This window comes from Nomascus leucogenys, chromosome 14 (assembly GCF_006542625.1).
Source record: "Nomascus leucogenys isolate Asia chromosome 14, Asia_NLE_v1, whole genome shotgun sequence".
NCBI lineage: Eukaryota > Metazoa > Chordata > Mammalia > Primates > Hylobatidae > Nomascus > Nomascus leucogenys.
The window spans coordinates 45,491,971-45,504,789 of NC_044394.1; the positions used below are offsets into that span (position 1 = coordinate 45,491,971).

At 40.8% G+C, this 12,819-nt stretch overlaps 1 protein-coding gene across 1 annotated transcript in view; it reads left to right on the top strand.

The window, feature by feature from the left end:
• The window catches only part of LOC100597632 (EF-hand domain-containing family member C2), a 189,040-nt gene that overhangs the window by 125,934 nt on the left and 50,287 nt on the right, over window positions 1-12,819 (top strand). The window contains exon 14 of the mRNA XM_030827088.1: window positions 8,248-8,353. Coding sequence (XP_030682948.1) covers window positions 8,248-8,353 — 106 coding nt within the window. The remainder of the gene's footprint in view (window positions 1-8,247; window positions 8,354-12,819) is intronic.

Here is a 12,819-nt window from a genome sequence, read left to right on the forward strand (position 1 = left end):
CAGCCTCCTCCCCTAATTGTGGCCTTCTGGATCTAGACTTGGAATAACTAGAGATTCAAGTATAACTCTTTCCCTAGCAGCTCTGTCCTGAGCTAGACTTTTATAGTTGGCTTTGGGTTCCATGGAATGCCTTAGAACTGGCCTCCCAAGAGAGCTGGTACCTCATCCAGAAGTATCAGTTAAAATGGAAAAAGTTAACAGGGCTTTAAAATCATCGAATTGTAATCTACCCAGCCTTGCCCCCTGCCCCGCTCCCAGAGGCAGGGTTGGGGCTCCTGTGATTTCACCCAACAATACCTGGCAGTGAGGCTGAAAAGCAAGGGCTGAGCCATGTGGTAGCTATTGTGGCAGAGTGTTTAGTGTACTGATGAAGTTTTCACAGAGAAGCCCCTTCTCTCTGTCTTTCTGTCTCCCTTTTTCCTCCTTTGTGTGCTCTCTCATCTCACTCTCTGTCTCTTTGTCAGACCCATCCATCCACCCAGATTTCTACCTTTTCAAATATGATGGGATTTCTAGTTGAAAAGATTTTTCTTTTAAATCCCAAACCATATGGACAGAGTATTGACTCTATCTACAGTCCTTACCTGGCAGCTGTGACCCACCTCTGTGGTGGAGTCAGAATTGGAATTTAGAGGCATGACTATTTAGAGATAACCAGAGTTACTTGTTGGCAACTTGACGCAGGGGCCCAGAGCTCCATCTCTTTTCAAGTGTCTGGCCTTGACGACTTTTACCAGGTGTTTCAAGATGCAACCCTGGGTTTGTTGGGTAATGGACTGAAACCAAATACAACTGAGTCAAAAAATGGATCTTCACCGTCTTCTCTCCCTTCCAGACCATTCCCCTAAATGATGAGGTGACCTTTGCAATAGAGGAGAAGAAGGCTCCTCTTCAGCAAAATACAGCTGCCACTGAGGCTTTTACCTCTACCAAGGGTGGAAATAGAGCAGCTCAGGATTATTCCCCGTAGCAAGGAGATGGATGGCTTCTTGGTTTCTGTGGTTTTCAAGCCATTTATCATTTTGGGGAGGGGGGGTATGAACATCAGTCAGATGTCACATCAGACCCAGTTCTAAGAACTCCCACCTAGCAAGACATCAGGAAGCATGTTCTGTTTGAGGGGTCGTATTATCTAGAAAGGAACCAGAGGAATTGCCTTCCCTCCCTCTTTTTCCACAAACATGTCTCTGAGTTTGTGTACTGGAGAAAATGGTGGATTCACAAGTATCAAAGGGAAAGAAGAATTTATGGAGGTTTTAGGAAAACACTTTCGCACTGTGAGCTAGGACTTGAAAGTAAGAAGGCTGACTTTTTAACAAGCGTAGGAACACTTAAAAGCCAGAATTAGTGCTGCCCTTTAGGGCAGTCACCCTGGAAGGCTGCACACTGATTCCAACAATGTGGCCATAGAAAGTTCTTCTTTGGAATTGCCTTCAAAGCCTTTTGAAAAGAATTTCCTCCAGAGTGGCAAATCTTTGTCCTTTGACCATAGATCAGAGTTTGAACAAGAGCCAATGTCGTTTGGAGAGGAGTGAAGCAGGGGACTCAGGTGGAGAATTGGAACCACTTTTTTTTTTATGGAAAGCACAGCATGGCCATGAAATAAGGAGATATATCTTCTATACGATTCATAGGCTTTTCCAGATTATTTTGAAAGGGTGGCTAGGATTTGGTAAATGATGCTTCTAGCCATGAGACAGAGGTAGGCCTCCGTGATGGGGGGACTTAGAGAGATAACCTTCAGGGGTAACTGTAGTCACTGACTGATTTGTTCTCACTCCTGTAATATTCAGACCTTTCTCTGTCTCTGAACTGCTTCCCCTGCCTCCTCCTCCTCCTCTGACCTATACTATTGTTAGGACTGGAGATCTTCCTTATGTCTTTATTCTCTCCTTACAACCTCATCTAACAAGCATGGTGTATATTAGAGTGCATGTTATAATAACAAATGATGGCATGAAAAGTCACCCTACGTCAGTGGCCCAGGAGGCTACGGGCAGGATTTTGGAGCAGGGAGGAAAACTGAGAGACTCATTCCTCCTGAATATACTCCCGACTAGTAGCACTTCTATCTTTCCACATCTGACTTACATGTTTACTACCTGGAAAATCATGTCTCAGAGTCTCTCATCTGCTTTTTACACTCCTTAAAATTTTCTTCATATCAAACTGACATATGTTGATAGTCAAAAATTATCAAATCATTCTAAAAAGCTTATTTCAACAACAGCAGTCTCTGGCCATTCTTCTCCACCCCCCAGACCCATTCACAAGAAGAAGCCACTTTCAGCACTTCTAGCTGCTTCTGCTACTTAAAATAGCATGTACATATTGGGTGCACTGCATATGATATCATAATTGATCATTTGCAGATACTGTCTGCTAACTTCCTGTTATAGTGACTGAAAATGTAGCTTAATATTGATTTCCATTGCTATTTATTCTTTTGGAATGCTCTATGGATCTTCCCTTTATTCCTAGTATTCTGGGAGTTCATGATGAGAGAGAGAGAGAGAGTGTGTGTGTGTGTGTGTGCGTGTAGCTATATATGGATTCATTCTGCTTAACACCCTATAGGCTCTTCTAGTTTGGAGTCACTGTCCTTTGGTTCTGAGAAATTTTCTATTAATTATTTAATAATTTTTTCTCTATTATGAGAACTCCTGTTGCTAAGATTTTAAGGCCAGGTGTGGTGGTTCACACCTGTAATCCCAGTACTTTGGGAGGCCGAGGCAAGAGGAGACTTGAGCTCAGGAGTTCTCGGCCATCCTGGCAACATAGTGAAACCCGAAACCCTGTCTCTACAAAAAAATAAAAATAAAAAAATTAGCCAGGCATGGTGGTGCACGCCTGTAGTCACAGTTACCCAGTAGGCTGAAGCTGGAGGATCACTTGAGGCTGGGAGATCGAGGCTACAGTAAGCTATAATCGCGCCACTGCACTCCAGCCTGGGCAACAGAGCAAGACCCTGTATGACAAATAAATAAATAAATAATAAATACAAAGATTTTAGATCTCTCGAATTTGGATATTTTCTCTCCCAGATTTTGTTTTTCATTAGGATGCATTTACTAAGGGATTTCCTTAAGTTTTTATTCCGCCCTTCTACTGCATCTTTTACTATCATATTAATATTTTTAATTCCAAGAGCACATTTTTCATCCAGATATTCCTTTCTTGTAGTCTTCTGTTCTTTTTTCAGGAATGTAATACATCCTTGTATCTCACATCTTTCCCTCTATTCCCTGAATTGCCTTTGGTTCCTTATTATTATTTTTTTCTGTTGCCGTTTTGGCTTCTGTCTTTAATGTTGGATGCTTTGGTTGGGGGAAGGGGTTTGTTGATTAATGGATTTCACTACCCAGTCAACTCCTGAGCCTTCATTTTATTAGAGAATCCCCAGCTGGAATCTGGAGATTTCTCTGGAAGCATTCAGAGTATGGAGAGAAGAATCCTATCTTCTCCTGCAAAGATAAGAGGGAGGGTGTGATGGGGGAAAGGGAGAGTTTAAGCATGGCCACTGGTATTCTGGGAATAGAAAAGGGGAAGGAAGGCACCTGACCACCCCTGATCTTCTGCACTCCATTTTGCCTCCTCTTCCCAAACTGGAGCTTCTTTCATTGAATTTATCTGGGGAACAAACCTCTGCTCTCTACAGGGAGGAGCACAGTATGGAGGAAGATACGTGGCAGTTCAGTTGCTCTTGCTTTCTTCAGGCTTTTTTTTTTTTCTTTTGAGATGGAGTCTCGCTCTGTCACCCAGGCTGCAGTGCAGTGGCGCAATCTCGGCTCACTGCAAGCTCCACCTCCCGGATTCACGCCATTCTCCTGCCTCAGCCTCCCGAGTAGCTGGGATTACAAGTGCCCGCCACCACGCCTGGCTAATTTTTTGTATTTTTAGTAGAGACGGGGTTTCACTGTGTTAGCCAGGATGGTCTCAATCCCCTGACCTCGTGATCTGCCTGCCTTGGCCTCCCAAAGTACTGGGATTACAGGCATGAGCCACCGCGCCCAGCCCCCACTGTCTTCAGGCTTTCACACAGTCTGTGTTTTCAGTGCCACACCATATTCCTGCCTTTATTGGCACCCAGAGTCTGCAGTCACTCAGTCTCCCAGGAATTTTGTGGGCCAAATCGACTGGACTCTGAGTGCCCTCTCCCTACTGACAGGGACATTTAGGGTTCAGCTTCTCTTCCTCAGCTCTGCCAAGTTAGTTACCAATTCTCTGTTTACTTTTCATCTTGAAAAGAGTGACATCTCTTCTCTACTGTGGTCTTTTTTCCAGTTCTCTTTGTCATTATGGATTCTAACCTATTTTTATTGGTTTTTGGTCGTTTTGGTAGGATTTGGGGGAAAAGGGAGAGAAGTACTTGTGATTGATTCATCGTGATTTACCGCAACTCTATCGACTTCCCAAGAGCAGAGAATTCTTCCAAGAAACATGAGCTAGTTTTATTCCTTTTAATTGAAATATCCTTTATTCTTTTCTCCCTTGTGCCTCTTGGGGGGATTCCCACACACTGAGATCCTCTAAGACAGAACTGAAAAGAAAAACTTGGGAGTATTTTACCACATTACCACAACTCTTCCTTTAGGCCTGGCTCTGGGATTTTGGAAAGATGAACTCGTTCAAGCATTTTTTCTCAAAAAACTTGTAGACATTATTTCTGAGCTATGTATACTTTTATTCAGTGGACCTTCCTGAATATGATTTGATTCCTAAATACTCTTCTTAAATGTCCCCCTAAATGGATAAATGGTTCAATGTTTTGAGTCTGACATAATGAACTGGGCAGGAAAGAAGACTGTGTGTTATGAGGTAACAGGTAAATATCAGAGTTAGTGGTAACAAAGTCTAATGATAGGACTTCCTGTGGGGACTTCCAGAAATTTTCCAGTATGTTCTGGTGCCATCATCTAGGGCAAATGCAAATTCAGGCATAGGGACTCAGATAAGAGGAACTTCAGGAGGACTTTCTAAGGAAGAAACATTTGAAATGGGACTTTCCAGACAAAGGGACCAGGAGTGCAAATGCCTTGCATTTCTGCCAGCAGTCTTGGCATGGTCAGGCAACCAGAAGAAGGCTAGTATACCGGAAACATTGTAGACAGAGAGAGTTTTCAAGTGAGGAGATGTAATCAGAGAGGCCATCAGCAGCGAAATTAAATTGGGTCTTATAAACCCTGATAAGGAGTTTACCTTGTGTTCTAAGTGGATTGGGAAGCCACTGGAAGATTGCAAGCAAGAAAGTGATTGATCTGATCTGTGTTTTAGAAAGAGCACTGTGGTGGAGAATGGTCTGTAGCAAGGTAAGAGTAGAAGTAGCAATACCAAGACAGGAAGTTATTGCTATAATCCAGATGAGAGACAATAGTGGCTTAGAATTAGGGAGTGGTAAAAGAGATGGAGAGAAATAGATAGACTTGTTATATGCTACAGCGGTAGAACCCACAGGACTGCTTAGTGGATTGTATATGAGGAGTGAAGTCTGATGTGACCCTAGATTTATTTGGTAGTCTTTGTCTGGTTGCCAGATTACCAGGATACTATACTTCTGAAACCTCTAGGATTGAGTTAAGTGCTTCTTATAATTGATGTAATGGGAATTTACTGACAAATTCTGTACTTTAAGAACAGATACAGAAACTTATTTTATTGATGATCTCCTCAAGTCTCTCAATTTTATGGCTTTAAATACCTTCTATATGGCTAATGACTCCCATATTTGTATCTTCAAATGGACTACTTCCTTGAGCTTCAGACTCATAGCCCCACTTGCTCACTTTCCATCCAAATGTGGCATATCCAAAACTGAACTCAAGATCTTTCCAACCTGCAGCCCCTGCAGTCTTTCTCATCTCAGGGCAGCTTCATTGCTCCAGTTATTCAAGCAAAGGCGTTGGAGTCATCCTGAATACTCTCTCTTTTTCCCTCTCTCTCTTACATAATATATATAGTCTTTTGGGAATCCTACATTCAAAATATATTCAGAATTGGCCACTCCTCACTGCCTTCCAGTGCCACCACCCTCATCTAAACTGCCGTTATCTCTCATCTGGATACCTGCAAGGGACTTCTAACTGTCCTTGCCACTTCTGCCTTGCCCTCTGTGTTCTACTCTGAATATATCAGTCAGAGTGATCTTTTAAAAATATCAGAAGTCCCTTCTTAGTCTGTTCAGATTGCTATAACAATACCGTAAACTAGGTGGCTTATAAACAACAGAAATTCATTGCTCAGAGCTCTCATAGCTGGGATGTCCAAGACCAAGATTACAACAGATTTGGGTCTGATGAGGGCCCACTTCCTGGCTCACAGATGATGCCTTCTCTCTGAATCCTTACAGGATTACATGGCAGAAGGGGCAAGAGTGTTCTCTGGGGCCTCTTTAATTAATATAAGGGCACTAATCTCATCATGAGGGCAGAGCCCTCACTATCTAATCACCTTTCCTAAAGCCCCAACTCCTAATATCATCACATCGATGAGGTTTCAGTATATGAATTTTGAGGGGACACAAACATTCAGAACATTGAAGGTCTCATAACCTTTCTGTATAATATGCTCTAGTGGCTCTTAGTTTTCCTCAGCATAAAAACCAAAGGTCCTACATGATCTCATTCTTTGACCTTAGCTCCTACTGGGGATATTAGGAAATACTTTCTTTCAAGGCTCTGTGTTAAAAAAAAAAAAGTTTATTATGAGACATCTTTAATTGAGTTTTCATTCTTCCCCCAAAACATACACAAATAAAAGAAATAATGGTCCTACATTTTGGCTATAAATATTTCCATAAACAGAGTATGTCCTTTAAAGGAGTTGAAATGACTAGTGAGCCATAATTTAAAGGGTAAACAGTGGGTAGGGGGTAGCATATTGGAATTGTATCTTAGAATCCTTGGCCAAAGAAAGTGTACACAAAAGAATTACAGAATTCCCCTTTTCCCTCTTCTGGTCACTTTGTTGATTCCATTTTGTTTAGATTGATGAGGCTATGTGACTTCAGCTTGTAACATTTAATTTATTGCTGCTAATTTTTATTAGTTTATAAATATAAGCTATTAATTTTTTAGTACTTTGAAAAGAAAAGAGAAAAATCTTTGGACTGATTAGAAGTATATTTTAAGGGCAGGAGCCTGGAATAGGGTGCCTGGAACAATGTCTAGTGACCACTTGGTATTTTCCTTCAAAAACTGGTGTTACATGATAATTAGCCTTAAAAACTGGCAGAATGTGATCATATTTAGGATAGGTGGCATTGAGGCATTATATTAAGTATTTTGTGTTTAGGTCATTGTAGCAATTGTGTTGAAGTTACTGTATCTTCATGGCCAAATCTCTATTATGGTTAAGGAAGAATTTTAGCTAATATCCATAATTAGGAAATAGTGGTCAAAGAGATTCATTATTTTTGACCTATATTTTTATGGTACAGAATAATCATTTATTAATTTTTGTTCAAAATGAAAATGGACTGAAGTTTTTCTTATCGTAAACTTAAAACAATTCAGATGATACACAAAAGTCTAAAGAAAAATAAAAAATCAGAATCTCTCTTCCCAGAGATACCTACTCTTAATATGTAAATTTATTGCTACCACAGGTTTTCTGTTTTTTAATATAAATATAAACCTAAAGTGGGATCATAACTCTACATACTGTTGTACAGCCTCCTTTCTACTTAACAGTGTATCAAGAACATATTTATATGATAGCAAATTTCGATCTAAATAACCCCTTTTAATGGCTACATAATAAATGATAAAGATGCCTTTTATTTTTTCAAAAAATATACTGGTAGACAAATGAATCTAGCTTGCTTGAAAGATTTAAAAGGTATGCAATTTAAGAAATACAAGAATATTCTATTTTGCTGACATGTAATATCAACCATTAACCTAAAATGACCTTTAAATATTTTTAACAGAATATCACTATGGTCTTAGTTACTGAATGAGCAAATTTGCTTCTGTGGCAACTACAACAAGTATTTGTTGAGCACCTACTAAGTGCCAGCACTGATCTTGTTGTTGGGGATATTTTGATGAATTAGATAGGCAAGATCCCTGCTCAAAGAATTTAACATTCTGGAGGGTCAGAAGCAATAAGAAATTGTAAGAAGTAAGAAAAATATCAGATATTGAAGCATATATGATATTTATGTTTTCATGATAAAAATTGAAACTGACATTTTCGTCTTGAATTCTGCAAATTGAGTCGAATTATATATTATAATTATATTTTCAGGTTTGAAGACAGTGAAAAACAAATAGATTATAAGTCATTTTTCTCTGCCCTGGACTGGAGAAAGAATCCAGTGCCTGAATTGCAACCAGCATCATACCTTAAAGAGGTAAAATGAATACCTATTTTAAAAACCATCTGTGGTTACTTCCCTTGAATGTTTAATATCCTTTATCTTTAAATTATTTTTCATGATAAAATATTAACATTAGTGCTTTTGGAAAGAGTGCTTATGTGTTTCTGGGTATTTGTGTTAAAGGCTAATTTACTTTTCATGCTGAGCAAACATCTGCTCTGTAAAAGCATGACTTTTCTTATGCAGCTAAATTTTTTTTATCCTCAGTCTCATCCAATTATATGGAAAATAGGATAATAGGTTACAGTTATAAATAGATATAAACACTGTTATCAAGGGATTCTGGTAACATCATCATAAGCCACAAGAGCAAATCTCAAGTGGTGCCTATGGCAAGAATCCCTAGGGTATTCGTGGCTGTGCACACAGGTTTGCCATGGGTGAAACGATAGAGTATGGGGATGCACATATCACAGTGAAGCCAAATTTAAAATCAAAATTCTGTAGAAAAATGCTTGGTTAGGGAAAACAAAGTTCACGTGATCAGATGGTGCTCTCAGCATTGTGGAATTGTCTGAATTCTCTAAGATCTCTTTGGACCAATTATCTTTAAGAAGTGGGTGGCTGGGTGGTGGTTTGTTTGTATTTTAACATGCTCCAGAAATTGATTTTCTTGGGAAAGTCCCTTAATAAAGCAAATGTCATGGGTTGATTCTCCCAGAAAGGAGGCATTTATTTCTCCTGGTCTCTGCTGAGCAGCTCATTCTGGCTGGAGCTGGTCTAGCGCCCCTGGGAGTTCCCTCAGGCATGTAGCTCCTCCAAGGGCAGCCATAGAACTTCCAGATGCTTGGGGGAAAGTAGTAGCCTTTGGAGTCAAACAGAGCTGGGTTTGAATTTTGGCCCTGCCACCTACTTAGCTGAATGACTCAGGGTCAGTTGAGTTACTTATCTTGTTCATTTATGAATGTAATCCCCAGATAAATCAAGATTAAGTATCAACTCTCATCAGGTTCTCTGCTCTAGGCCGGGGTCCAGAGACAAAAATTGTCACTGCTACCTTTGAGAGGCCCACTACTGATGGGGGAATTGGTATGCTCATGATTGGAGTGTGGTGTGATAGAGCCTGCATGGGATTCTATGGGATGAGGTGTGGTAGCTGCTTCTAAACAGACTGGGGGGAACAGGAAGTATTTTCAGGGGAGGTGACATTTGAAATTTCAATGATGAGTAGTAAGAGTTAGCCAGGTAGGAAAGTGACATGGTCTGGAAAAGGCATTTCTAACAGAATTCTCTGGACATGGGACAGCATGGTACTTGTACAGAACCAGGAGGAATTGGTGTGGCCAGAGGGAAGGCACATGGGGAAGAGGTGAAAAGGATGAAGCTGGAGATAGCTGTAAGGGTGACATTTGAATATTGTCCTGTGAGGTCTGGAGACCACTGACTAACTTCAAGGAAGACAGCAACATGATCAAGAGTGCCCTTTACAGGGAACTTGCTTTGGCTGGATGGTGGGTAGACGAGATGGAGTCTCACTCTGTCGCCCAGGCTGGAGTGCAGTGGTGCAATCTCAGCTTACCACAACCTCCACCTCCCGGGTTCAAGCGATTCTCCTGCCTCAGCCTCCCGAATAGCTGGGATTACAGGTGTGCGCCACCACACCCGGCTAATTTTTGTATTTCTAGTGGAGACAAGGTTTCACCATGTTGGCCAGGCTGGTCTTGAACTCTCGGCCTCAAGTGATCCGCCTGCCTTGGCCTCCCAAAGTGCTAGGATTACAGACGTGAGCCACCACGCCTGGCCATGGAGGCTCTTGTCCTGTTGTCCCCATACATAACAGCAAACACTTAAAGCATTTACTGTGTGCCAACTACTGTTCTAAGATCTCAAAATCACCTAGCGTATTTAATCCTCTTAGCAATCTTAGGTGTATTTATTATTCCCAGTTCAGAGATGAGGAAGTTAGAGAAACAGCAACGTAAGGCAGAGTCAGAATTTTAACTCAGGTCTCTTGCTGCAAAGAATAAAAAAGAAAACTGTCCTTTAAATATAATTATTTTTGAAGACATTAGATTGGATTAACCCAAATCTGAAATACTATCACAAAAACAAATCAATACTGTCATTTGTCCTGATAACTCTTTCATTTTTATCCATGTGAATATTTAATTTTTACATACAAATAGAAACATGGTAGATGGGATTTGTATTCTTCTACATTTTCATTGAATGTTCTAGTAGTCTGTATTGACTGTGTCCCTGTGTCCCTTTAGGACTGCTCTCCAGAGCCCTCTGCCATGCTCTGACCCTGCCCAGGGCAGTCCTTGGCAGCTGACCTTTGTAGGCCACATCAGTGGGTCCCCTACGCCTCCAGTTGGGTTGACCAGTGGGATGCACCAGCAGGAGAGTAGAGGGTGAAAGGAGAGAGAAATCTTCTTCCTCCCTGCCAGTCACAGCAGATTGATGGCCTCCTCCTTCCAAAGTCCACAATACTTGTCTAGAGGCTCTTTGCATATGGCTGGTCACTCCAGGCTCTGGTAACCACCCTCATGTACCCCTTCAGCCTCAGGTGGTAGTAATGGCTCCCTGCTGTTATAAACCCAGGGGACTAGCCCCTGTTGGTTTTCCTAAACAGTTCCCACAACTTTGTAACTAGTCACTTTATTAAACTCTCCTCGATTTCCACAGTTTGTATATGTCCGCCATTTCCCATGAGCCCCTGAATAATATACAGGACATACCTATTTTTGCTATAAACCTTTGTCATTGTTTTCCTTACTTTCTACTTCTGTCTTTCCTCTTCCATTCCTCTCAATCCGCCACCCAAATGTTTACCTCTGTGTTGGGGATTTTATCATTTCATCATGTATTGTACGAAAATAAGATCATACCACATGCATTTTTCTGGAGTGTGCTTTTCTTTCTAAATCATGGAAAATTTCCCTAGTTTAATATGTATAGACCTAAGCCATTCTTAATAGCTGTATTGTGAATATATAATAATTTATTAATCTCTCTTTTTTTTTTTTTTGAGACAAAGTCTTACTCTGTTGCCCAAGCTGGTGTGCAGTGGTGTGATCTCGGCTTACTGCAACTTCCACCTCTGAGGTTCAAGTGATTCTCCTGCCTCAGCTTCCTGAGTAGCTGGGACTATAGGCACACGCCACTATGCTGGCTAATTTTTTGGTATTTTTAGTAGAGACAGGTTTTCACCACGTTGGCCACGCTGGTCTTGAACTCCTGACTTTGTGATCTGCCCGCCTCGGCCTCCCAAAGTGCTGAGATTGCAGGCATGAGCCACTGCGCCTGGCCCTATAAATATGCTCTTTATTGACAGGCATTCAGGTTGTTTTTACATATTTTGCCTCTGAAAACATATTTTACTACTTTAATTTTTATTTTCCTGATGACTATTGAGTTTGAATGAGATCCAGTCATCTTTTGGTACTACAACCTACAGTAAGAAAGATATTTTTTTCATAACAACACAGCATGCACATATATAACAGAACAAAAGTTTCACGGATTAATACTGTTCTGACTACATGTGGTGCAGTATGATACGTTCTTTTCTTTTTTCATTTCTCTCTTCCTTTCTTTTCCTTTTTCTCATTCCCCACCACCTCTTTTTCTCCTCTCTTTTGAATGTTGTTCGTGACCCATTACATTGATTTCATGACCCACAAAAAGATCACCATCCACACTAGAAGAGAAGTCACTGCATAGGAAGGCCAAAGATCCACTCTGCCTTTAATCACCCCTCCCCAGTTCCATCACTTCTCAACTCTTTCAACTGGGACAGGTATCAAGCCGTGGACCTCAGATGCTTTTGAGAGGCAATGTGGAACAGAAGGTCTCCAATCACAGGGTCCCTAGTTCAAATCCTTACCTCTACGATCAACTAACTGGGTGACTTTTTACAAAGTACTCAACCTTTCAGGTTTTCCCATCTCAAAAATGGTGATAAGAATAGATCTTCCATTAGGGTTGTGAGGATTAAGGAAGTCAATATACACAAGTCACTTACCACAATACCTCCCCCATGGTAAGGTTAAGCGTGTTAGATGCTATTATTTTTTGTAAAGTGGAGATGTCTTACTTTCCTCAAGTCGGGACTGGGCAGTCCCTGCCAAGGTTAAGATGGGAGATTCTATTCTTTAATAGCAAGAGAATGGTTTTAGGCCAGGAACGTCACATCAGAAACAGCTCGTGCTTCAGCACTAGGTTCTTCTAATTGTGATTCATTTACGGTGGGAACTTTAGTCATAGGGCCTCATCAATTCTGCCGATAAAGCCTAGAAATATTTCAGTCTGCAGGAGGCATTCAGAAAGGACTATTCTTTTTCAGCCAATTAAAAAGAAAAGAAAATAGACATAAAATGGTACCTGATCAATTTCACCAATAATGAGAACTTAACTAGATTCCAAAGAGTTCGAAGCACTCTGGTACTGATAAGCTTGTTGTTATTTCATAAAGAAGACATAAAATACCTTGGGAA